At 48.8% G+C, this 21,007-nt stretch overlaps 1 protein-coding gene across 2 annotated transcripts in view; it reads left to right on the top strand.

Moving 5' to 3' along the window:
• Positions 1–1,644, top strand: part of kibra (WW and C2 domain containing protein kibra) — a 40,879-nt gene extending 39,235 nt beyond the window's left edge. For both annotated transcript variants that reach the window (XM_077662882.1, XM_077662883.1), the window contains exon 18: positions 859–1,644. In XM_077662882.1, coding sequence (XP_077519008.1) covers positions 859–1,030 — 172 coding nt within the window. In that variant the 3' untranslated portion in view covers positions 1,031–1,644. The remainder of the gene's footprint in view (positions 1–858) is intronic.
• Positions 1,645–21,007: the final 19,363 nt, after the last annotated feature.

Genomic DNA, 21,007 nt, shown 5'->3' with positions numbered 1-21,007 from the left:
GTCTCTGTCAAATGAGAAATATAATTTGGTAAGTTTTGCTTACATGTGTTTCTATGGGTCGCGCAACCCCACTCGTACTCCCAGCGGCAGGAGACTCCCATGCGCACTTCATGCTGTGTTAAAAAAATACATCGCCTTCGAAATGACGTTTCATACTTTCTGAATTTGTTCTATGATGAACGTGGTTATTCCGCATGAAGGAACGGCATCATAGTTGCACTGTGAAATCAGAAAACTGCTTTGAAAACTTTTACTTCCATGTATTCCTAGCGTGCTAAGCCTACTGTTCACCTCCAAGTTTTGCGCCAGTTGTCCCTGCCAGCAACAGCAGCGCCACTGCATCCTGCTTACATCGCAAATTGGTGTTGGTTTATAAGGCAAATTTTTTTGTATAAATACAATGGATTGTGCATGGTTTAATTAGTCATCATCTGTTTGATGTGTTGGATGCCAGTTTAGCTTTTGCTTTTAAACAATCAATCTGTTCTGTATGAAACTTACCTTCTTTGATTGAAATGAATGCAGACGCAAGAGATGACAAATTCTGTTTGAAAATAAGATAGTGAGCGCTGAAGGCTAAGCAACATATAAAACTGACGGGCCAGCAGTCCTCTATCAAATGTGTGATTCTTGCCCAGCACTTGGCTAAAACATCCACTTGTTGCCAGTGTACTGAAAATGGTAATCCATTTGCCTGATGAGAGTAAATGACGCAACATAAGTTTTATCTTGTTTTACTGTGTTTTCTGCAATGATTCATATGAAGGAACAATTGAGCAGTGGACATAGTGTAGTCGTAGCTCTACATGCCGTCGCATATCAGACATGCTCATCAGGTTCCATCCTTGTGCCCGCCAGGGAGAAAATGGCCTTCTTCACACGGGCCCAGTCCACAGTCCCGGTACTTCCTCCCGAGGCCGACATTGCCGAGGAGGAAGTGGCACCCACACCAGCAACACTGACTCCATCCGCCCAGCAGCAGCAGCGCTATGAGTACACTGTGGATCCTGTGCTGGGTGTGCAGGTGTGACATGACGACACCCAAGTGCCTTGAGTCTTAAGGCGACACCCTTTGCCACATGCTGGAACATCGATCAAAGTACGGCCTCTCTCTTTGAGGAGCAAGTCTCTCATGGGCCAGCTAGACTACTACATCGGCCGACCACCAGAGCCGAGTGCCCAAAACTGAGCGTCCCTTCGGAGCTTGTGTACGTACCTGAGACCACCCTAAACGCCTCGCCGGTGCCACCCACGGTTGCTGCGCTGAACCGAGTCAAGGACAAGCTGTAGCCAACGCTGTGCCCGGTTTCGTCCCCCGGTGTAACGGTTTCGGTCACGGACACTTACGAAGCACCGCTGCCCACCAACACGTCTTACCTCTTTGCCGCAGAAGTGCCTTACAGTTCTGTGCCTACTGTAAATTATTTGGAAGCTTTTTTTTATTATTATTGTGATAAAGTACAAAAGGGGATTGATGCTGTTGGCCTTACGATGTACAGGAAGGAGCGCTTAACGTCATCACTGTTTGGACATTGTTTTCTCTTTGCTCCATTTGGCCTCCCGCACCAAGACATCTGTGCCCTGGGGAACACACCCACTACTTTTCGGACAATAAAGGTAGAAAACTCTCATACCTTATTCAAACCTGTGTTTGTGTGCACATTGTTCGGGAGGCCAGCATTTTTTTAACGCTGATTTGCAACAGCATTAAATATCTAAATGCCCCTACCGTTTCCAGCACTTGCACACCACAGTAGTCTGCAGCTTAAATGGGCTACGAACACAATTTAAATCACATTGGTAGATGATTATCGTTCTGGGGTAACCTGTGATACACTTAGGGGGACTATAGACTGAACGTCTATTTTAATTTCATGATACAAAGGAGTAACAGCGTGGAAGCGCAGCTTTCTAACTGAGGAGCTCGCATTTAACCAATTTGTTTTGTGCGCCACACTGCCGTTGCGGCCGAAACAACAGCTTGTTATTTTGCTGTATATGTCGCGCTCGACCACCGTGCGTATATGAAAGTACATGTTGCAATAGCATCGCTCTTTGCTGCTGCGGCGCAACAGGTTAAGTTTGATTGCGGGTCTTGAGGAACGAGAGATGCCTTCACACACTTGCACTGCAGCAGTAGCATGCTGGGGTCCTCTGAAAGTCTACGAGCCTCGAAAGAAACTTTATTTGGAGTGTGGTGACTAGATGTATATGTGTGCCAACCGCCAAGGGACAAAGCTTAGTTCTACACGCCTTCGCTGCATGACAAAACTGGCGCTGCTGTACTTCGCCCGGTGCTTGGGTGCAGGGCGTCTGCTACTCGTCGCGGTTGCATTTGATTTTTCACTCTCCTCAGTTTTGGCTCACAACATTTCGCTTTTTGTTGACTTTCATTAGACATGTATGGTGAAGCAGATATTGACTATTTGGCAGTGAAACGCTAAAGGTACGTGACACCAGCTGCTTTATGTTCATCTGTTTCCGTCGGCTGCAGCGCAGTGCATTTCACAAGCCTAGTGGTTTGTGGTGAAAATGGCGAAAAGAATCTTGTAGCTGGCTTAAAACCAGCGAGGAAGGGACCTGAATTTCCTTTGCTTTTGTGCCGCAGTGTCCAGATTTGTTTAGGGGCAATGCGAGTTGCCCACCATCCGGCGGCTGACACAGTTTCTTGCTGTTATTACGTAGACGGAAAACTGGCGCCCTGTCTATGGGAGTTTGCACGGAGCTTCCTCAAGACCACCTCAGCCACCGTGGGTGCTCTAAGCATCATTGGATGGAGAGCTACCGACTGCAGAACCACAACTTTTGGCCAAAAAATAATGCAAAAAAATGTTCGATAATCAAGAATGCCCAAACATTCAATATCCTGTCTATAAATTGCAACAAATGAGCAGAAGAGCATGTGAGTGCAAATTTTGCCCAAAATAAGAGATAGCTTGCACTCCTATTGGCCAAGTATTGCATACCACAAAAACTAATATTTCGTGCTTAACAGGCGCGCTTTTAAAAATATTTTAAATGTTGTTGCTTAAACACTTAGGTTCTTTAAAGTAATTTAGGAAATAAAACCTTTTATTGGCATCGTGTGCTGTTGCGTTTTCGCTACTATGGCTTTTGCGCGCTACGTTCGCACCAAAGTCGTCTGCGTGCTGGGCGCGTAATGGATGGAGTGGGACATCTCAGTCGTAGAAAAAGCTGATGGCGCTACACCTCGCCCACCATGGATGCTCAAAGCATCATGGGCCGGTGAGCTACATGGTGCGGGACAGTCGGATTTTTTTCGGGAACAGAGTGGCGGTACTGCGACGTCTCATTCCAAGTCCATGGTGCGCTCCGCGCAGACGCATGCGCAGACGACATTGGCGCGAACGTAGTGTGCAAAAGTCATAGTGGCGAAACGCAACAGCACACGACGCCAATAAAAGGTTTGTTTTCCGAAATGCCATTAAAAAAACTAGTGTTTAAGCAACAACATTTCTTTAAAACATAATTCTTTTTAAAAGTGCGCCTGTTAAGCACGAAATATTAGTTTCTGTAGTGTGCAATATTGGCCAATAGGACAGCAAGCCGTCTCTTATTTTGGGCCAACTTTGCATTCACGTGCTTTTCTGCTCGTTTGTTGCAGTTTATATAGACAAGATATTGAATGTTCGCGCATTCTTGAATATCAAACAACGTTCGTTTTTTCATTATTTTTTGGCCAAAAGATTCGGTTACAGTGAACTATAATGTGGTTTTGCAGTCGGTAGCTCTCCGTCCCATGATGCTTAGAGCGCCAATGGTTCCTGAGGTGGCCTTGAGGAAGCTCCATGCGGGGCGCCAGCTTTCCCTCTAGGTAGTAGTAAGAAACTCTGTGATCTCAGTAACGCCACTATGTGTTCCCGAAAAAATCCCGACTGTCCCGCACCAAGTTGCTCACCGGCCCATGATGCCTTGAGCGTCCATGGTGGCTGAGGTGCGTCGCCGGCAGCTTTCCCTTTAGTTAATAGTAAGAAACTCTATGGGCTAACAAGAAGGTACAGCACTCCTCCTTTCTTAATGCCACTTCGAGGAGCAGTTCATCGAACGGGACTACACATTTTTCACTGAAGGTAAACCTTTTAATCTACCAAACCTTTTCTACGAAGCAGCGCAAACGCTGTGGGGAGTGCTAGCGTTTTTTTTCATGGGGGGGGGGGGGGGGGGGGGGCGCTCCCGTTTCCCTGGCCAGCCTGCGCGAAAATTGGGAGCCTGCCGGAAGTGCTTTCGCACCAAAATGCAGTTGGATGAAAGGAAAGAAGCGAATCACTGAGACGCGCGCTTGAGTGCATGGACACGTACGTCGTTTAAAGGGGGTCTGATAAAGTTGCAGTATGCCTGGGATGTTAAAGCACGCCGCTTCACGGATATTGTCCAGGAAGAATTTTTTAATGCGCCTTGTAGAAACCGAGTTATCTGTGATCAAAATTTGAATTTAAGCGTCTTCGCGCCTTTCCCTCGCCTCTCGTCACATTTTGCACGCTGGAAGGTCGGCGCTCCTCCGCCGGCCCCACCTCCGGGGGCGAAGCTTTCTAACCCGCCGGAGCTACGCGGCTAATTGGCCGCGGCCTGGTAGCTGCCTGGCGTCTGAAAGAATCTAACCATGCGGTAATCACCTCTCAACATGCATACGTAGATGCGAGCGACGGAGGAGGGTGCGAGCATGAAAAAGCCGCCGGGAAGGGAACGTCAACTTTCGCGCGTGATTGTGGGTCGTCTGCTGCGTGTAGAAGAGTATTATTTGGCCCAGGTTTTCATGACAACACAATGCAGTGATTAAACGAGATGATTTGCTTTCCTCGGAAGGTGTTTCAGAGCCCCTTTAAGTTCCGTGATTTACTTTACTTTGCTGATTTACTCTGTTTCTTGACTGAGAGTATCGTTTTTCAGTATAAGCTCATACATATTCTATCAATCGCTCATTTCTGCATTGTGTTAAAATACACATCATACCGTTGCGTGATGGTGCAGACTTTTCCAGAAGAAAACAAGAAATGATTGCCTTAATGCGTTTTAACTTGTACTCAAAGAGTAAAGCCTTGTAGAGCACAGTACTCAAAGGGAAAGATACTGCGCCTATCACAGCCGAGCTGAAGGAATCAATCATTCCAAACTCGGCACACATAAACGCCTCGCTCTCTCTTGCATGTTCAGTTTACTCGCAGAAAAAGTCATGCGCACTAGAAAATGATTGGAGCGAATTGGCATCATACAGCCACAGCAAAAGCCGTAGGACCGCGCGAACCGGTATTTCGCCGGTAGCGCCACCGCTGCGTCATGAAAAAAAAGGGCGCGCGCTTCCCCCTCCGGTAGGCACACCTGCTCATCTGTTTGGAGCTTACTACAGCAGCACGAACACACATGCGGGCGCGAAGACTCGGAGTGCGCAACGCGGAGCGGTAAGTCAGCAAATGCTTCCAGGTTGAACCTCGGCGCCCAGATGGTTAAAGAACCTCCTTTCATTCCTTCCATCTCTTTCCCCATGATCAGATGTCCACTGAAACTGGTCGCTGCGTCTTTCCTTTCATTATGAAGCATTTCGATCATATAGTTCCTTACTTTTAACTAGAGGGAAAGCTGGCACCGATGCACCTCAGCCACCATGGACGCTCAAAGCTTCATGGGCCGGTGAGCTACTTGGTGCGGGACAGTCGGATTTTTTCGGGAACACATATAGTGGCGTTACTGAGATGTCCCAATCCGTCCATGGCGCGCCCCGCGCGCAGACGACTTTGGCGCGATCGTAATGCGCAAAAGCCATAGTAGCGAAAACGCAACAGCACACGACGAAATAAAAGGTTTCTATTTTCCGAAATATCATTAAAGAGCCTATTAAAGTGTTGAAGCAAGAAAATTTTTTAAACATATTTTTAAAAGTGCGCCTTTTAAGCACGAAATATTAGTTTTTGTGGTGTGCAATACTTAGCCAATAGGAGAGCAAGTCAGCTCTTATTTTGGGCAAACTTTGCATTCACATGCTTTTCTGCTCGTTTGTTGCTATTTATAGACAGGATATTGAATGTTGGCGCATTATTGATGATCAAACAACGTTTATTTTTCCATTATTTTTTGGCCAAAAGTTGTGGTCCTGCAGTCGGTAGCTCTCCGTCCCATGGTGCTTACAGCGCCCATGGTGGTTGAGGTGATCTTGAGGAAGTTCCGTGCAAACTCCTATAGGCGGGGCACCAGCCTTCCCTCCAGGTAATAATAAGAAGCTCTATGATTTGGATGGATGGGTGGATGGATGGATGGATGGAAAAAAATTACTGAGCGAGCGAGTTCGGACCTTTGAAGGGCTCAGGGCCACCGCGCAAACCCTCACATTACGCGCATGTGTCCAGGCCACGTAGGGTCATGGCAATGGCACCCCTGTTTACACAGCGAAGTTGGGTGTCCAGGTCCTGCGACGCAAGGAGGGCCTCCCCCATTACTCCTATGATCCGATGGCGGGCTCTCCCTGCGGGGGAGAATCGGCAGGACAGCCGAAGAAGATGTGGTCTATAAGGTGGCGTTGCACTTTGTGAAAACGGGGCGGAAGTGGGATTAGAATCTGAGGTGTGGGTAGAGTTCGGGTCTGGTAGTGGGATTTGTTAGCAGTGGGATAGGCGGAGGTGGGGAGGGGTTAGAGCCGGCGGGCAAGGCGTGCTTATTGGGTGAGTTCAGAGAACGTGTGTGCCCACTCCTCCGAAAAATCCCAGCAAATAAGTCCTCGGGCTATGTTAACGGCGGCCTCATTTCCGGGATTGGCCGGCACCCACACGAGCTCAATACGCATGTCGGAATTTTAGGTGCACAGTCTCAATATTTGTCACGCGAGGGGATGGACGCGTCCGCGAGAAAATTTAAGAGTGGCTGTTTTGGAGTCGCTAGTTATGTAAGCCACATTGGTTTGGGCGATTTCTAAGGCTATAGTCGCTTCCGCTGCTTCTTCCGGTGTACAGGTGTGTGTGTGTGGGGGGGTCTATGATGTGGGTGATTGGGGCTGAGGGGGGAAGGCTGCTGAATGATATCGAACGTTCTGGACCGCACGCGGCGTCCACCCAGCGCACATCCTCTAAAGTGCCATATTCTTTAGAGAGCTCTTGCTCGCGCGACTCAGCGGGATTTTTGGTGTTCTGGGTGGACGCGTTCTTAGACAGGGGTTTGAGTATAAACGCGGCGTGCATGGCGCGAGGGAGAGAGATTAAGTCTGCACTCGTATGCCGTCCCGTTTCCGTGCCAGCAGATCAGAGCATTAATTTTATCTTTGTTCGCACAGGAGAGGCTGAGGTAAGGAGAGGCGCAGAGAATGCGACTGGGCACAAAAGCATGTAGCACATTGAGATTGTCTGCTTCGTCTAGGCCGGCTCGTGAGTGTGAAACCCTTCTAATATGCATGACGGAGTAAGTGGACTGTTTTAGTGCTTTCAGGGTGAAGTAGTTTTTCCCCGTGCCCTGTAAATGCAAGCCAAGAATGCGGAGGGTGGGTGTTCGCAGTATGGGAGTGTCATGCAGATAAATCGTGATGGGGTCGGTAGGGACACGCCGCGGCCGGAAGAGTGCTGAATTTCTGGGGGAGCATTGACGGTCAGTACTTGCCACGTGGGTAGCTATAGCTGTGGCTGCTTCCTGAAGGGTCGTTTCTATGTCGCCATCCGAGCCGTATGTGATCCAAATCGTTATATCGTCCGCGTAAAGCGTGTGTCCCAAGTGCGGGGTGCGGCTGAGAGCCTTTGCCAGAGGGATGAGTGTGATGTTGAATGAATGAATGAATGAATGAATGAATGAATGAATGAATGAATGAATGAATGAATGAATGAATGAATGAATGAATGAATGAATGAGCTGTTTATTTAGAAAGGGAGGCTCAAGGCCGTTTGTTGGGTGATTGGGTTGTTAAGGAAGGGAAAGGGGGATATTGAAGAGGAGTGGTGATAACGCCGCCCCTTGCGGGGTGCCAATGCTACCAAGGGTGAAGGAGGGGGTCTGTATATCGTCTGCGATATGCAGGGAGGCGGTGCGTCCGTTTACGAAGGCCGGGATGTGATTATCCCGTATGGTAGTAAAAGGGAGTAATATATATCTTCTATGGCTTACACCCTTTTATAAATGGGGAGTGCTCTAGAGAATAGCTTACTCCCTTGCGACTCCTTTCTGTTTAGAGTGTATATTTTCAGCACTTGCCGTACTGTTTGATGCCTGCACGTGAAGTCACAGGCGCCATGATTAAGCACCGTCAGTAGCTTAGAGGATGCGAGAAGGTAATTAATTTTTTTTTAAATGTCCAGTTTTTCGCCGTGCCCCATGGGATCTCCAAAATGGCGGCGACTGTGACGTCATGGCAAGCCGCCTAACGACGCCCGTCGAAGTGAAAGAGTGATGGATCCGTCGCTTATGATGAGGGCAGTTCGTACTACTTTCGTTCAAAACTCGGTTGAAAGCGCTACAATACGGTAGCGCAACTGCACGATCACGTAGTGTTCTATTTGCCTTCATACTTCACGCCCTTTATTTTTTAAATTCCGGGAAAAAGTACTACATGCGCAGAATATAAGTACGTTGCTGCAATAAACTGAATCGGCTGTTTCTGGACCCTTTCTACAACTTTATTACAGCGCCTAGGCTTAAAAGAAAAAATATATATTTTGCACAATTAATATTAGCTAATTAAATCATTATGCGAAGTTTAATAATATGCTCTGAGATGCGCTAAACGATAATAATAATAATAATAATGGGTTTTTGGGGAAAGGAAATGACGCAGTATCTGTCTCATATATCGTTGGACACCTGAACCGCGCCGTAAGGGAAGGGATAAAGGAGGGAGTGAAAGAAGAAAGGAAGAATAGGTGCCGTAGTGGAGGGCTCCGGAATAATTTCGACCACCTGGGGATCTTTAACGTGCACTGACATCGTACAGCACACGGGCGCCTTTGCGTTTTGCCTCCATAAAAACGCAGCCGCCGCGGTCGGGTTCGAAAACGGGAACTCCGGATAGCAAACAGTATGTCTTGGTTTCACCCATCTGCGGTGTACCACTTTACGTTTGCTCCACTGAACCGAACCCATATTTTTTTCGCCACCTTGGAACTGAACCCAAACCGGAACGATTCACAGGAATTATTCCGAACCGGTTCGGGTCACTTCACTGTTCAGCGCCACTTTTGGTAGGACATGGCGTACTTTTCTATTTTTTAGACGAAATGAGTGCTCTTACCGCGCGGATTTACCCACCTGAAGCTGTGCAAGACATTGCTAAAAACGCGTCCAGTTGGCAAAAATAACGAAAATAATAGAAGAGTTACGTCTAGGAAACAAACTTTGAGCTTCTATGATCCTCATTAAGCAGCCCTAAAACATTTTGCACCAAATCAATTGGGAAGCTTGAGTTTACTAATCTCCCCATTTCACATATATTAGCAGCAAATTTTAATGTCACGAAAAGCTGTAGCAATGCATTAGACCGGACAGAATAAGAGACGCGCACAGATGCCAGCGCTGACTAGAGCAATTGAAAGAAATTTATTGCATCAAACGCAATATATATGAACTGAATCCGACCACTAGATAACAAGCATTAAAAGCCATGCAGCAAGAATCCTTCGCATTATCAGCCATCTAGACACATAATCTCTTTACTTTTCAGGGCTATAGAAAAGACGTTTTGATACAGTCCATTGCTATCTCATGTATTGGATCAACTGTCTTTGGAGGATGGAGGTAGGGTGGGGCGGTGGGTCGAGGGTGGCAGCACACCTTGTCAAAATCACGAGTGCTCACTCGGGCTCACTGGAACTTATGAACTCACTCATTTAGGCTCACAGCTCACTTGGGTTCACTCAGACTCACCAGCCATCCGGGGTCAGCCTAGGGGCTAACGACTCACTCAGACTCACGACACATTTAGTCTTACTCATTTCAACTCACGACTCATTTGGACTCACTCATTTCGACTCAGGACTCACCTGGTCTCACTCACTCATTTTGACTCACGACTCACGTGGGCTGACTCATTTCGACTCACGACTCATCTGCGCTCACTCGCACATTTCAACTCATGATTAATTCAGGCTCACCTTGATTCAGGACTCCTACAGCTAAAATATTGGACAGCTGAATAGCTTTTAGGCCCAACGGCGCAAGTTACGCGCCTAAAATGCAAAAAAAAATGTTAAAAACAAGATGATGCGGTGAGCCCTGAACTCCAGCTGCCATGTAGCCAGGCCTGACTAACAGGCCTAGAGGAATGTAGCTGCCGCTCGCGGGACGTAAAGATCTGAGGCCGCTGTATGTGTTCTGAAACCAACTAAAAAAACAGCAGAGGAAGAACTGGAGCAACTTCGATACAGCAAGCCACAGCTAATATCCAACGAAATCGAGCGCGGCGATTAATAAACTTTTCTCGCCTTTTAGTAATGTTCTAGACTGCAATATCGAGAAATATTACATACCATGAAATAATGAAATTTCTCTACATCATCATCTCGACCAAAAGCGTATTCAGTATTGCGAGTTTACAGGAAACTCGCGTTTATGAACGCCACGAACTCGTGCCAAATCGGTATTATGGATTCTCTTGGGATCATGGGATTGTTCAACCTCAGATCATGGACCTGTTAGGTTTCATAGGCCCACAGTCAACCGGACTGACCAGAACTCAGATCACGATCTGAACGTTAGTCCGGGCTCACTCACGAGTCACGACTCAGATCATGATCTGAAATGAGCCTGAGAGAGCCCGAGTCAGTCGACTTATGAGTGAGTCCGACGACCTATGGGTGGGAGTGGGTGGATGGGCAGTCCCCTAGCCAGAGGGATGGGGTGGAGTGATGGCTGATGGGTGGCACTTATGTAGGGTGGCGGATTTACTCGCCGAGGCTTCACACAACACGCCGTTATTTTGCAGAACGCCTCTACTACTTGTGTCGCAGTAAAAAAAAAAAAATGGTACTCGAATTTTAAATAGTCGAAGAGCATAATAAGCCAATAAACATTTTTCAGTTTATTTGAATTTGTGGCTCTGGCCGTGAATTTGTATACTTTCTGCCGCAGGCAAGTCGCCGCGGTTACTCGGTGGTTATCGCGCTCGGCTAGTGAGCCGGAGTAGCCGGGTTCGAATCCGACCGCGGCGTCCGCGTTTCAGTGGAGGCGAAACGCAAAAAGGAGCCCGTGTGCTGTGCGATATCAGTGGACTTTAAAGATCCCCAGGTGGTCGAAATTATTCCGGAGCCCTCCACTATGGCACCTCTTCTTTCACTCCCTCCTTCCTCCCTTGCCTCACGGCGCGGTTGAGGTGTCCATCGAGAAGTGAGGCAGTTACTGCACCATTTCGTTTCCTCAGGAAACTTAGTAATGAGACCTGCCGTGACCCCGCGCTCCCAAGATATCATGACGTTATCGCCAAAGAGGGCGCTGATTGCTCGCTTCCGAAGCGCCGCCTGTAGGCCTAATTCGTGTGCACAACATTGGCAAACTGGATTGCTCGACACTGCGCCGCTAGGCCGTCAGCCTCATCAAGCGGAACAGTAACCTGGTAAACTAAACAATCACAAAAGAATCATTCCCGCAAGTCTAATATATTTCCTCACGATATCTTGATACTCACGTGATACGAAAGCAATATGCTAGGGTTAACTCGTGGGAATACGCTCTCGAGAGCGTCCGAAAAGCATGTAAGCGATAATGGAGGCTCGAAACCTTGGCTACGACTCCTTGTAGACACCGTCGGAGGTCGTGGACAGAGAATGAACACGCACCCTTGTTTATGTATGCGCCTCGGATCTTAACTACATAGCCGAAGTAAGGTAGCCACGTGTGGCTATCGGGTAGCGGACAGTTCGACAGTGCTGTCGGGCGTTCCTTTCGAGCTATATTTTTTCAAGGTGACACATCCACACGCGTTCTTGTTTCATGAGCTGATACCAGCCTTGGCCGCTGACCTGGTGCTCCCCTTGAACTATTTTGGTCGAAAACATTTGGGCTAGAGCGGTTTATATCCGCCCCCGATGTACAGATGGTCTCTGTGTTAAGAGTTACCCTGTCATAATTAGCGCAAAGCAACAATACGAGATATTTAAAAGGCAGGACACGATGTTTCACTCTCCAGCCTTACTGGTTATGTAGCTCCCCACGATGGATAATAAAGCAGAAAGTGCCGGACAGCAAGCAAATGTCACTTGCGTCAGCATAAAATGTTTCCATGAAGTTCATTTTTAATTCGCTCCAAATTTTATGTAAAACGAAGTTCTGGAAACCGTGCACGCGAAGAGTGATTCGACTACACCGCGAAATATTAGCGCATAGTCTGTTTCTGCCCCGCTTATCACGCTATCGAAGTGGGAATCTGTCAATCAACGTCATTTGTTGAGATATGACTACATTAGATTGTTCACGGAGCTTCCTTAAGGAAGCCGATATTAGGGTAAACAATTCGACGGGGGAAGGGTGGCTAAAGGTGGGTGCCCACCGCTGCAGAAATAATAGAGGGAGACCCCACTCCCTGGTCCTCCGCTTCGGAGTCCCTGATGGCGATGCATATCGGAATGGCGGACGGCAGCTTGTGTCAGTGGTTTGGCTATCCTTGATTCATCCACTTACAGACGCATGGTTGTTGCGTTCCCTTTTCTATCCTGGCAGGGGGCGTGCGAGAAAGCACTCGAAAAACTGCTGGTCTCTACTGTCTTTTTCATGTCCCATACGCCTAGTAATTTTAGGGCAACCGGCCGCTCCACATGTAAGCGAAACTGTCGGATGGTCATTTAAAGTGCACGAGGGAGCCATTTTGAAAATATAGTGGCGCTGATAATATTATAATAATTCTTTACTTGCACGAAGTTTGCAATCTATAAGGATTGATATGAGACCCAATCATGATGTGTAAGGGCTCACATTTGTTGTAGTGTTGAATTCAACCCGCATTGCGCCCATCGTCGTTTTGTAATTGTCTTGTGTGCTCCCGGGCATAAAGCGACCCCCCCCCCCCCCCCCCGCGCTTTCCTCGGATATCAGTTCTTCTCATTCTTCTTTCCGTCATCGTTTTCGCCCACGTAGATAACATTGTTTTCTATCGGGACGACTCCGTGCATTACAAAGTCATAAAGTTTGCACCAACAATTGCTTCACATTTTAAGCGCGCTGCGTTCGGCTCCTCCGCATTGTTCAGCGTGCAGCGCGTTATGCAAAAAAGCCGAACTTGCGCCTCATCCACCGTGGGAATGCCGGGAAGACAGCGTAGCGTACTTGGCTTGGCCCTAAAACATGACTACGACTGCAAAAATACAAATTTTCGCAAAACATACATTGCAAGGAAGCGTTGTTTTACAATCAATATGTCCTGTAATTAAATATGCTAACTGCACACTGCAATAAATGAGCAGAAGAGCAAACGATAAGCGAATTTGCTCATGGCTAGAGAGGGTTTTCTCTCCATGCCGCCAAATATAGCGAACTGTGGAGAATATATTTTTTATTTTTTGCGTTTAATTAAGAGACACACTTTTCACAGCGAATATTCTTTCAAAACAACTGTTAGCGCTTAAAATAATACGCTTTAGAAGCTTCTGCTTTCTAATTCTGAAAAACAAACGTTTCATTGGTGTAGTCTGCTATTGCAGGACGCGCCCTATATCCGTGCACAGGCTATGTTCGTGCCGTGAGAAACTTCCCTGAGCCCCCGCTTTCCTATGAGAAACTAGTTTACGCGCACTATAAGTGCCGGCTCTCGGCATGTCCTGGCGCTGCGCTTACAGATTTTCCGAGAAAAACATGAATTAGGAAGCGCAAACATCTCCTGCCGCAAGTAAGTGACGCCGGTGTTCATGCTGACTCAAGTGGAACCTGCGGGTATTTGCATGGAAGTGGAAGTCGTTCCTGCATGCAATGTGCGGCCACCGTCAGTCTTCGAAATGAACTAGTCGCAATGCTCGAGGAGTACCTCGAAGCAATTTGAGCTTTTAAGGTGTCTGCGAGACTCTTACGAGAAATGTGCACAGTGGTCACGGCAGCAGACTGCCGAGTTCTCAGTTCACAAGAAACCTTGTTCCCTTCTTTCACATTTCAGTGCACAGGTATACAGCACAGGTTCCCGCAGAGAAAAACCCAGCTTGCTCCGTAAATGGCTTCCCTTGAGGGGGCAGACGGACTTTAGGCCTAGCAGGCACCAGACGCTGTGCTCAGCTTACTTCAAGTCAAGCGCCTTTGTTAGTTGGTTGGGAGTTTAATTTTATTGGCGCAAGGGCGACTAACGCGAAAGAGCAGCAAAGCAATGTTTATCTAAATCTAGTTTAATAGTGAAAACGATGTAATCATGAAACGCTGCGCGCAATAAAAGTCAAGCGCCTTCGGATCTCAAATGAACTGAGTGCGTAACTGCTCTACACAACAACAAAGCGCACAAAACATCAGTAAAAACTACAATGGTGAAAACGAAACTGAACAACCAAAAATATCCAATCCGTATCACAGTCACCAAGTCACCGGATGTCAATCTGGTGTGCTGTCTTCCTGGCACGCCTCGGACGTCCTTGGTGGATGAAGTGAAAAGCCGCCAGCTTTCCCTCAAGTGTACATTAAGAAACTCTAGGCAGATAACAATGGTCATGTGAATGAATGTGCGGTGCAAGTTAGCCAAAGGTGATTGGAAGATCTTCTAACATAAGGTTAGAAGTGTAGGATTAAAAATATATTGAAAGAAAATGGCGGAATTATAGACCGATTTATTATACCTTCAAAGAAACAAAGATAAAAGCCACGTTTCCAAGGGGCCCCTCCTGCCTTCCTCCCTTCCTTAGAAATGAAGATTCTCGGCCACTGGCCGCGGCGATCGTCGGCGGTGAAGACCTCCAAGGCACTGCTTCGTTTCTTGCGAACTTTTGGCCTGCACGATAGGCTGTGTCTTTAACGAACGCTGACTTTTCATAGTGACTCTTCTTTCTCTTTCATTTTTTATCCCCTGACCCCTTTCCCCCGGTTTAGGGTAGCAAACCGATTATTCCTCCGGTTACTCTCCCTGCCTTTCCTCTTCTTCCCCCTCCTCCTGCTTTCCATTCCATCCATCCATCCATTAGGCTGTTAGTCAAGCTGTGTCCAATTCACAGCTATATGAACCTCATCCATGAGGTTCTATTGTCTACCTCATACAGTGCGCAATTCGTATCGCAGCTTTGCGCGTGCACGCATGCTCAAATAAAGGAGGCTGTCAGCAGCACGTCTTCCTCGTCTCTAGTCGCCGAAGGTCGCGATCGTATACGCTCTACCAGGGAGGCGTATTCCTGACCGTTACCTGCGCCGGGTGAGAGGGATGAAGAGACCTCCGCCGTCGTCATCCGTTACCAAGTCTGCCGCAGCTGTCTCCGCCGTCGCTTGCGGACCGCGAACGGTAAGCGAAGGGAGTACACCGCATACACACGCAGCGGTGACGGCCGCGTTGCGCGCTCCGCTGAAAGCGGCGTTGTTGTCTCCCGCTAGGTGCTAACGCGCCCGGGGCCCGGGCCGGATGGGCTCACCGGGGTGCCTCCTTTCACGCCGACCGTATGCATTGAGGGCTGGGCCGTCCCTGATCGTGCGCTGCACCTGGCTGCACGTGCGGTGGGGTGCACCTTTACGTGTTTGGGCGCTTGTGAGATCTTGTCAGGCGGCTCGCAGTCCGTTGCGGCAAATAGAGACGCGCGGGGTGGCGCTGGTGTCGGTTTACCGGCCTTGCGCCGCGGGTTGCCTCGCCGCTTCTCGACGGAGAACTCCCACTCGCAGCTAAGTTTCGGCACGTGCCGCACTGCTTCGATCCCGGTGTTTAGGACTGTGGTAGGGCATACATACGCGTGCAGTTAGTACATGTTTTGCTTGTTTGTTTGTGCGCTTATATTCTATATCTTTACCAATTCTGCTGCTCTGACACGTGTGTGCATGACACAGTACCGACTCGACTAAGCCGGCATTTCCACTTCGTCAGCGGCCTTGCTTGTTCATGTGTGCTGTAGGTGTGTTCAGATAAAGACAGCCATCCAGGTTCCATATGCACTTTTTTTATTTTCAATGAAATTTTCGATGCCTGCGACTGGAAAATGTTTCGTTTTATGGGGTTTAACGTCGTTACTCGTGAGGCAACTCAGGCTATAAGGAACGCCGTAGTGAAGGGCTCCGGATAATTCAACCACCCGGGCCTCTAGCATTTCACCTCCATCGAAATTCGTCCGCCGCGGCCGGGATCGAACCCGCGTCTTTGCGGTCAGAAACCGAGCGTCATAATCACTAAGACACCACGTACGGCAGCTGCGATTGGGAAATGCGTCGACACTGAGGAATGGAGCTTAATTTTGCTACAAACCTTGTAGTTTTCCGGAGGGAAGATTGTATATCGCAAGTGGTGGAAAATGGAGCTTTTACGATTTCGCAAAGTTACCAGTCTGGAGCCATGTATAACCAACGACAAAATTTTGCCGTGCTTCGATCTTTATTCCGTAATCATAAGCAAGTTTTTCTGTTTGAATCAGGGGAATTTTTTTTTTCCCGATTAAAACTTCGCACCAAAGAAAACGCGACTCGCAGCGCGACAACCTTCGACGACACTGCTACGAACACAGCAGGCGACCGCGTATAGACAACGGGGACTGAGCAAAAGCTTCAAACACGCGTCCCACTGGCCCTGAGGCCTTTATTTCTGAAGCAGCTCATTCAGGTAGCACCGAAACACTACAGCAGTGTTATCGGTCAAACGGCCTAAATTTTTCATGATGTAGTTTTTTGCTCTGAAAATTACGATTACACGTTGCAGTAATATTTTTATGGCCTTCATTAAATCTTCAAACTACATGTAAACAGCTTTCACTAAAACAGTAAAGTAGCCGCGCAGTACCCGACCCGCGAATTGTGAGAACACACGACTTCAATCAACGCTTTGAAAGGAGCACATAGGACAACAATAGGGATGACTGCAGCGCTACAGTGCAACACAACTCATGCACTCACCCTCGATCGGACATGACAGGGTCATGTTTATATGCAGTCAGCCATTAATGATGTCCCATAGCTCCATAAGTGGTCGCGGTGAATCGGTTGTGTTGGGTTCGACGTGTGTGTTCATGTGCACGTGCGCTCGTCAGCGGCCAGTATACCCCGCTGCATATATAGTTGAGAGAAACTGCTGTTATGTATGCGCTGCTATGTTTGCAAAGCACCGCAGTGCGTCAGTCATTGATGCCAAGGGCACCTTGGAGAGCGTAGAAGCGGATCTCAACCCTGGCCTTGCAACGAGCGCGCCTGGACTAGGGCTGGCCACTATAGCGTGGCCGTACACGGAACGCCAGTTCGCGTCGTATCGGATATCCGAATGCGGCAGAAACTACAGGAGGCTACTCTTGGAACAACGGCGACCTGCCCAGGGTGCGGAGGAGTGACGGAAGCATCGGAGGCTCAGTTTCGCAGCGTGAGAAGCCATGCATACACGGTTGCCTACGGAAGGCTGGTGGCGTCGCTGCCGCCACTGTTAGGACTGGGCCTCCCAGCCTGCTGCCACTGTTGCGCAGAGCTGGGCGATGAAGTGGTCAAGGCGACGGTGAGTCAACGAAAATTGGCAGTGGCTTAACTTGGCTAACCCTGGAATTCAGCGAAAAGCAAGCACGCTTGCTAAGCGTCTGAGCCTCGTCCATGGCAGCTCCGCTACACGCTCGCGACAGCGACACCCACATGACCTCATGGTTATGATGTGGTATCACATGGTCGTACGACATCCCCATCGGGTGTCGTCACGTGGCTTCACATCACCCCATCGGATGCTCTTAAGATCAAGGGTCAACCCAAAGGTCACCCAATGTCAAAGGTCAACTAAAGGTCGGGAGTCAAGCGTTCGACACCATAACTGTACCACATATGGTCATACACGGCTATCCTTGTTTGGGGCTGAAGGTCGTTTCAAGGTCGTTCCGCTGCCAACCCGGAGACTGATTTACCAAGCGCAGTGAAGCTTTTCGCTTCAATACAAGGGCGTTGCATTATCGGCACAGGGGCCGGTCGCACAACGGCTCGCACAAAGGGTCTCGGCGATGCGCCTGGAGAGCGTCTAGCTCGATGTCTCCGTCTGCTCCCGTTCAGCGCGGTTTGGTCAGGGGGAGGAAAGCGCCACTTCCGTCCCGGCTAATTGACAAACCTCCGCTGGAGCCGTAACCCTTTTGAATTTATGACCCGCGCAGCCGTTGCAAACCGCCACACTTCCTTGGCGTGTTTCGCGAACTCCGTCAGTCGCACATTATCTCGGGCGCTGTCGTCTGCTTCGCGGCGCCGGTCACAGACACTTTGGCATCGTGTTCCTTCATGTGTTAGTGATGTCTGTGCTGCGACAACTGCGGTGGTGTTTCGTTTTGTGCTCGTGACCTTCGAAACTGCTAGGAGTGAAGCGAGACTTGCGAGCGGATACGGCGGGAACAGCTACCTGCGCTCGCTTTCTCGGGAGCCACCGCTCATTTCGGCGCCACGGATTATTAAGTGATTTAGTCACTGCCATTAACGAATCAGTCATCGTGTTTGGTTCGCAAGAGTCGGCGCATCGTGGGAACCGATTGTGCAACTATACGTTGACTGAATTTCATTGCTGTCGCATATATCAGCACGGAGAGTGAAGGCTATCGAGTGATAGTGGTTTGCATCCACGCGTTTGCGTAAATGCTAAACAATTTGTAAGGTATAGCCTCCTTGATTTTTAATAACATAGCGCGGGCGTCGACCAAACTGCTTTGTCAGCGCCTTGCAACGGCGATAAGCGTGCAACACAGCGAGAGTTCGCGCACGCGCACGAAGGGAGAGAGCGTCGTCTGCTATACGCTGTTCCGTTCACGAGGACACACGCCCTGCCACAATGTCTGTTCGCAAAAAACTGGCGGACAGCAGAGCCTATGGGCATGACTAAGATACGACCCTGTGACGTTTGAAAGCTCCGATGCTTTGTTTAAACCGTCTTGACACTGAAAGACTGATTAAAGAGCTTGTCGGTGCCCCTTTTATCGTGTTCCGATCTCGCAGAGCGTTCCATGTGCTGCTGTATTTCTTTCCTTTTATTTTTTTTAACTCTGCTTCCCCAGCACGGCCTCCCGTAATACATGGCTTGCACTGACGTCGTAGCTGGGAACCTTGGGATACTGTTCCGCCATGTTGGTGCAGTCGCAGCGGCCGTGGTGCACTTGATGCAATTCGCGCGTACGGTGTACTTCGACGGCGTTGCGATGGTTATCTGCGCTGTGGTTGGATGCTCCAACCGCACTTGTTGGGCGAAATCAACAAACACAAACGGGAGGTGTGGCTGGCTCGTATAAAACGTGCTGATCTCAACACCGAAAGGACGGGCATACGTGTTTGCGGCGCCCACTTCGTAAAAGGTAAGTCCGTTGCATATGCACAGTGTTTATTTAGGTGCATGACGTACAAGCATAGCGGAAAATCTCATTTTAAACAAATTTTTCTTGCATTTTGTAAGCAGACCATCAAAACTGTGGGAGGAGACGGACCCGGACTGGGCCCCTACGCTTTTGCTCGGCTACAGCGCAAAACATGGTGATCCCGGTCGCCACGCTCGCGCGGCAAGACGACGGACCCATGCAGAAACGCGCGGCTCAAGCGGAGTGTCAGGCTGAGGAGTCGGGAACAATGGAGGCTACGAATCCAAATTAACATTGGGCACATCTCTGCGAAGGCACACGTCACTGTCGATCTTGTCGCGCTACCGGACCGTCGAAAACGGCAACAGCGATGAGCTTGATCAGTTAAGGCGGGCCATAAAAGCTGCGTGATGCGACAGGCGACACCTATATGGTTGGTCGACAAATCTGTAGCGAGCGATAACAATCTCTCCACGCATGACCGTTTCTTTTTTGCGCAATAACTTGTTGGGTTTCCAAACTAAGATAAACCAGCAACGGTTCCTTTCATATGCCCATAAAAATAGAATAACTCGTGATTTAATCTCAAATCGTCCAGGTTCAGTACATACCAAGAAATGAATCACTAGCCTGACAGTTTGTAAACAGTTCTTTTTAAAACATTACTGAGTGATTGCTTACACTCAGTCACTTGTGGATTTAATAACCGTTACTTCTTTACTCTAATCCTTACAAAGATCAATGCCCTGCGGCTTACCTCTCCAAGTAGAAGCACCTTGTCCCCTTGCAGCTGTTTTGCCGACAGTCCCTTCACCCAGCCGCTAGTGAAATAATTATGCGCCTCGGTGGACTTAAACGCCTTCATTTCTTCAAGGGTCAGAAAGCTCGCAGAAAAAACAAGGTAATTGACGATGTCACCGTAACAAATCTCTGGAAATATGTCGACATCGCTTGTGTCCGTTCCCGGCCGCAGCATGAACGGGTCGATATTATCGCAGAGACGCACTTTTTCCGCATACCGAACGCGCTCCGACCCCGTAAGATCTAAGCGGTAGGTAGCGTCTAAAGGCTGTTTACTGAGAAGCGGCGGCATGCCACACAAAAGGCAACAAAATTGCACGTGTTACCACTAGCGAGGAAACGCGTGCGATACGCACTCCACCGACTCCGCACAGACTGCACCAACATGTCCGCCGTAGCGCGCGCCGCCGGACGTGACGTCACATGCAAACCATGTATAGGAAATAAAAAGAGGGAAAACGTCCCAGTGTGACATCTTAGCATGCACATATGCTCTACTGCCCGCCGGTATTTTTGCGAACAGATGTCGTGGCAGGGCGTGTGTCCTCGTGATCGGAACAGCGCAGCAGACGACGCTCTCCCCTTTCGTGGGCGTGCACGAACTCTCGCTGTGTTGCACGCTTATCGCCGTTGCAAGGCGCTGACCAGCAGCTTGGTCGACCCTCGCGCTATATTATTAAAGATCAGGAAGGCTGTACTACATCATGCATGCATTAAATTGCGTGCATTCACTGTGCACAGACTGATCCTTCTGTATTGCTTGAAAATTATGCAGGAATGATCGCATATGTATTGCGTGAATGCTGCACGAAATGATGTACTGAGAAGTCAGTTGCGCCGCTTGAGAT

Source organism: Amblyomma americanum, chromosome 4, assembly GCF_052857255.1.
Source record: "Amblyomma americanum isolate KBUSLIRL-KWMA chromosome 4, ASM5285725v1, whole genome shotgun sequence".
In the NCBI taxonomy this organism is placed as follows: domain Eukaryota; kingdom Metazoa; phylum Arthropoda; class Arachnida; order Ixodida; family Ixodidae; genus Amblyomma; species Amblyomma americanum.
Note: the sequence above shows the minus strand (reverse complement) of the source record. Positions and strands in the feature narration are given on the sequence as shown.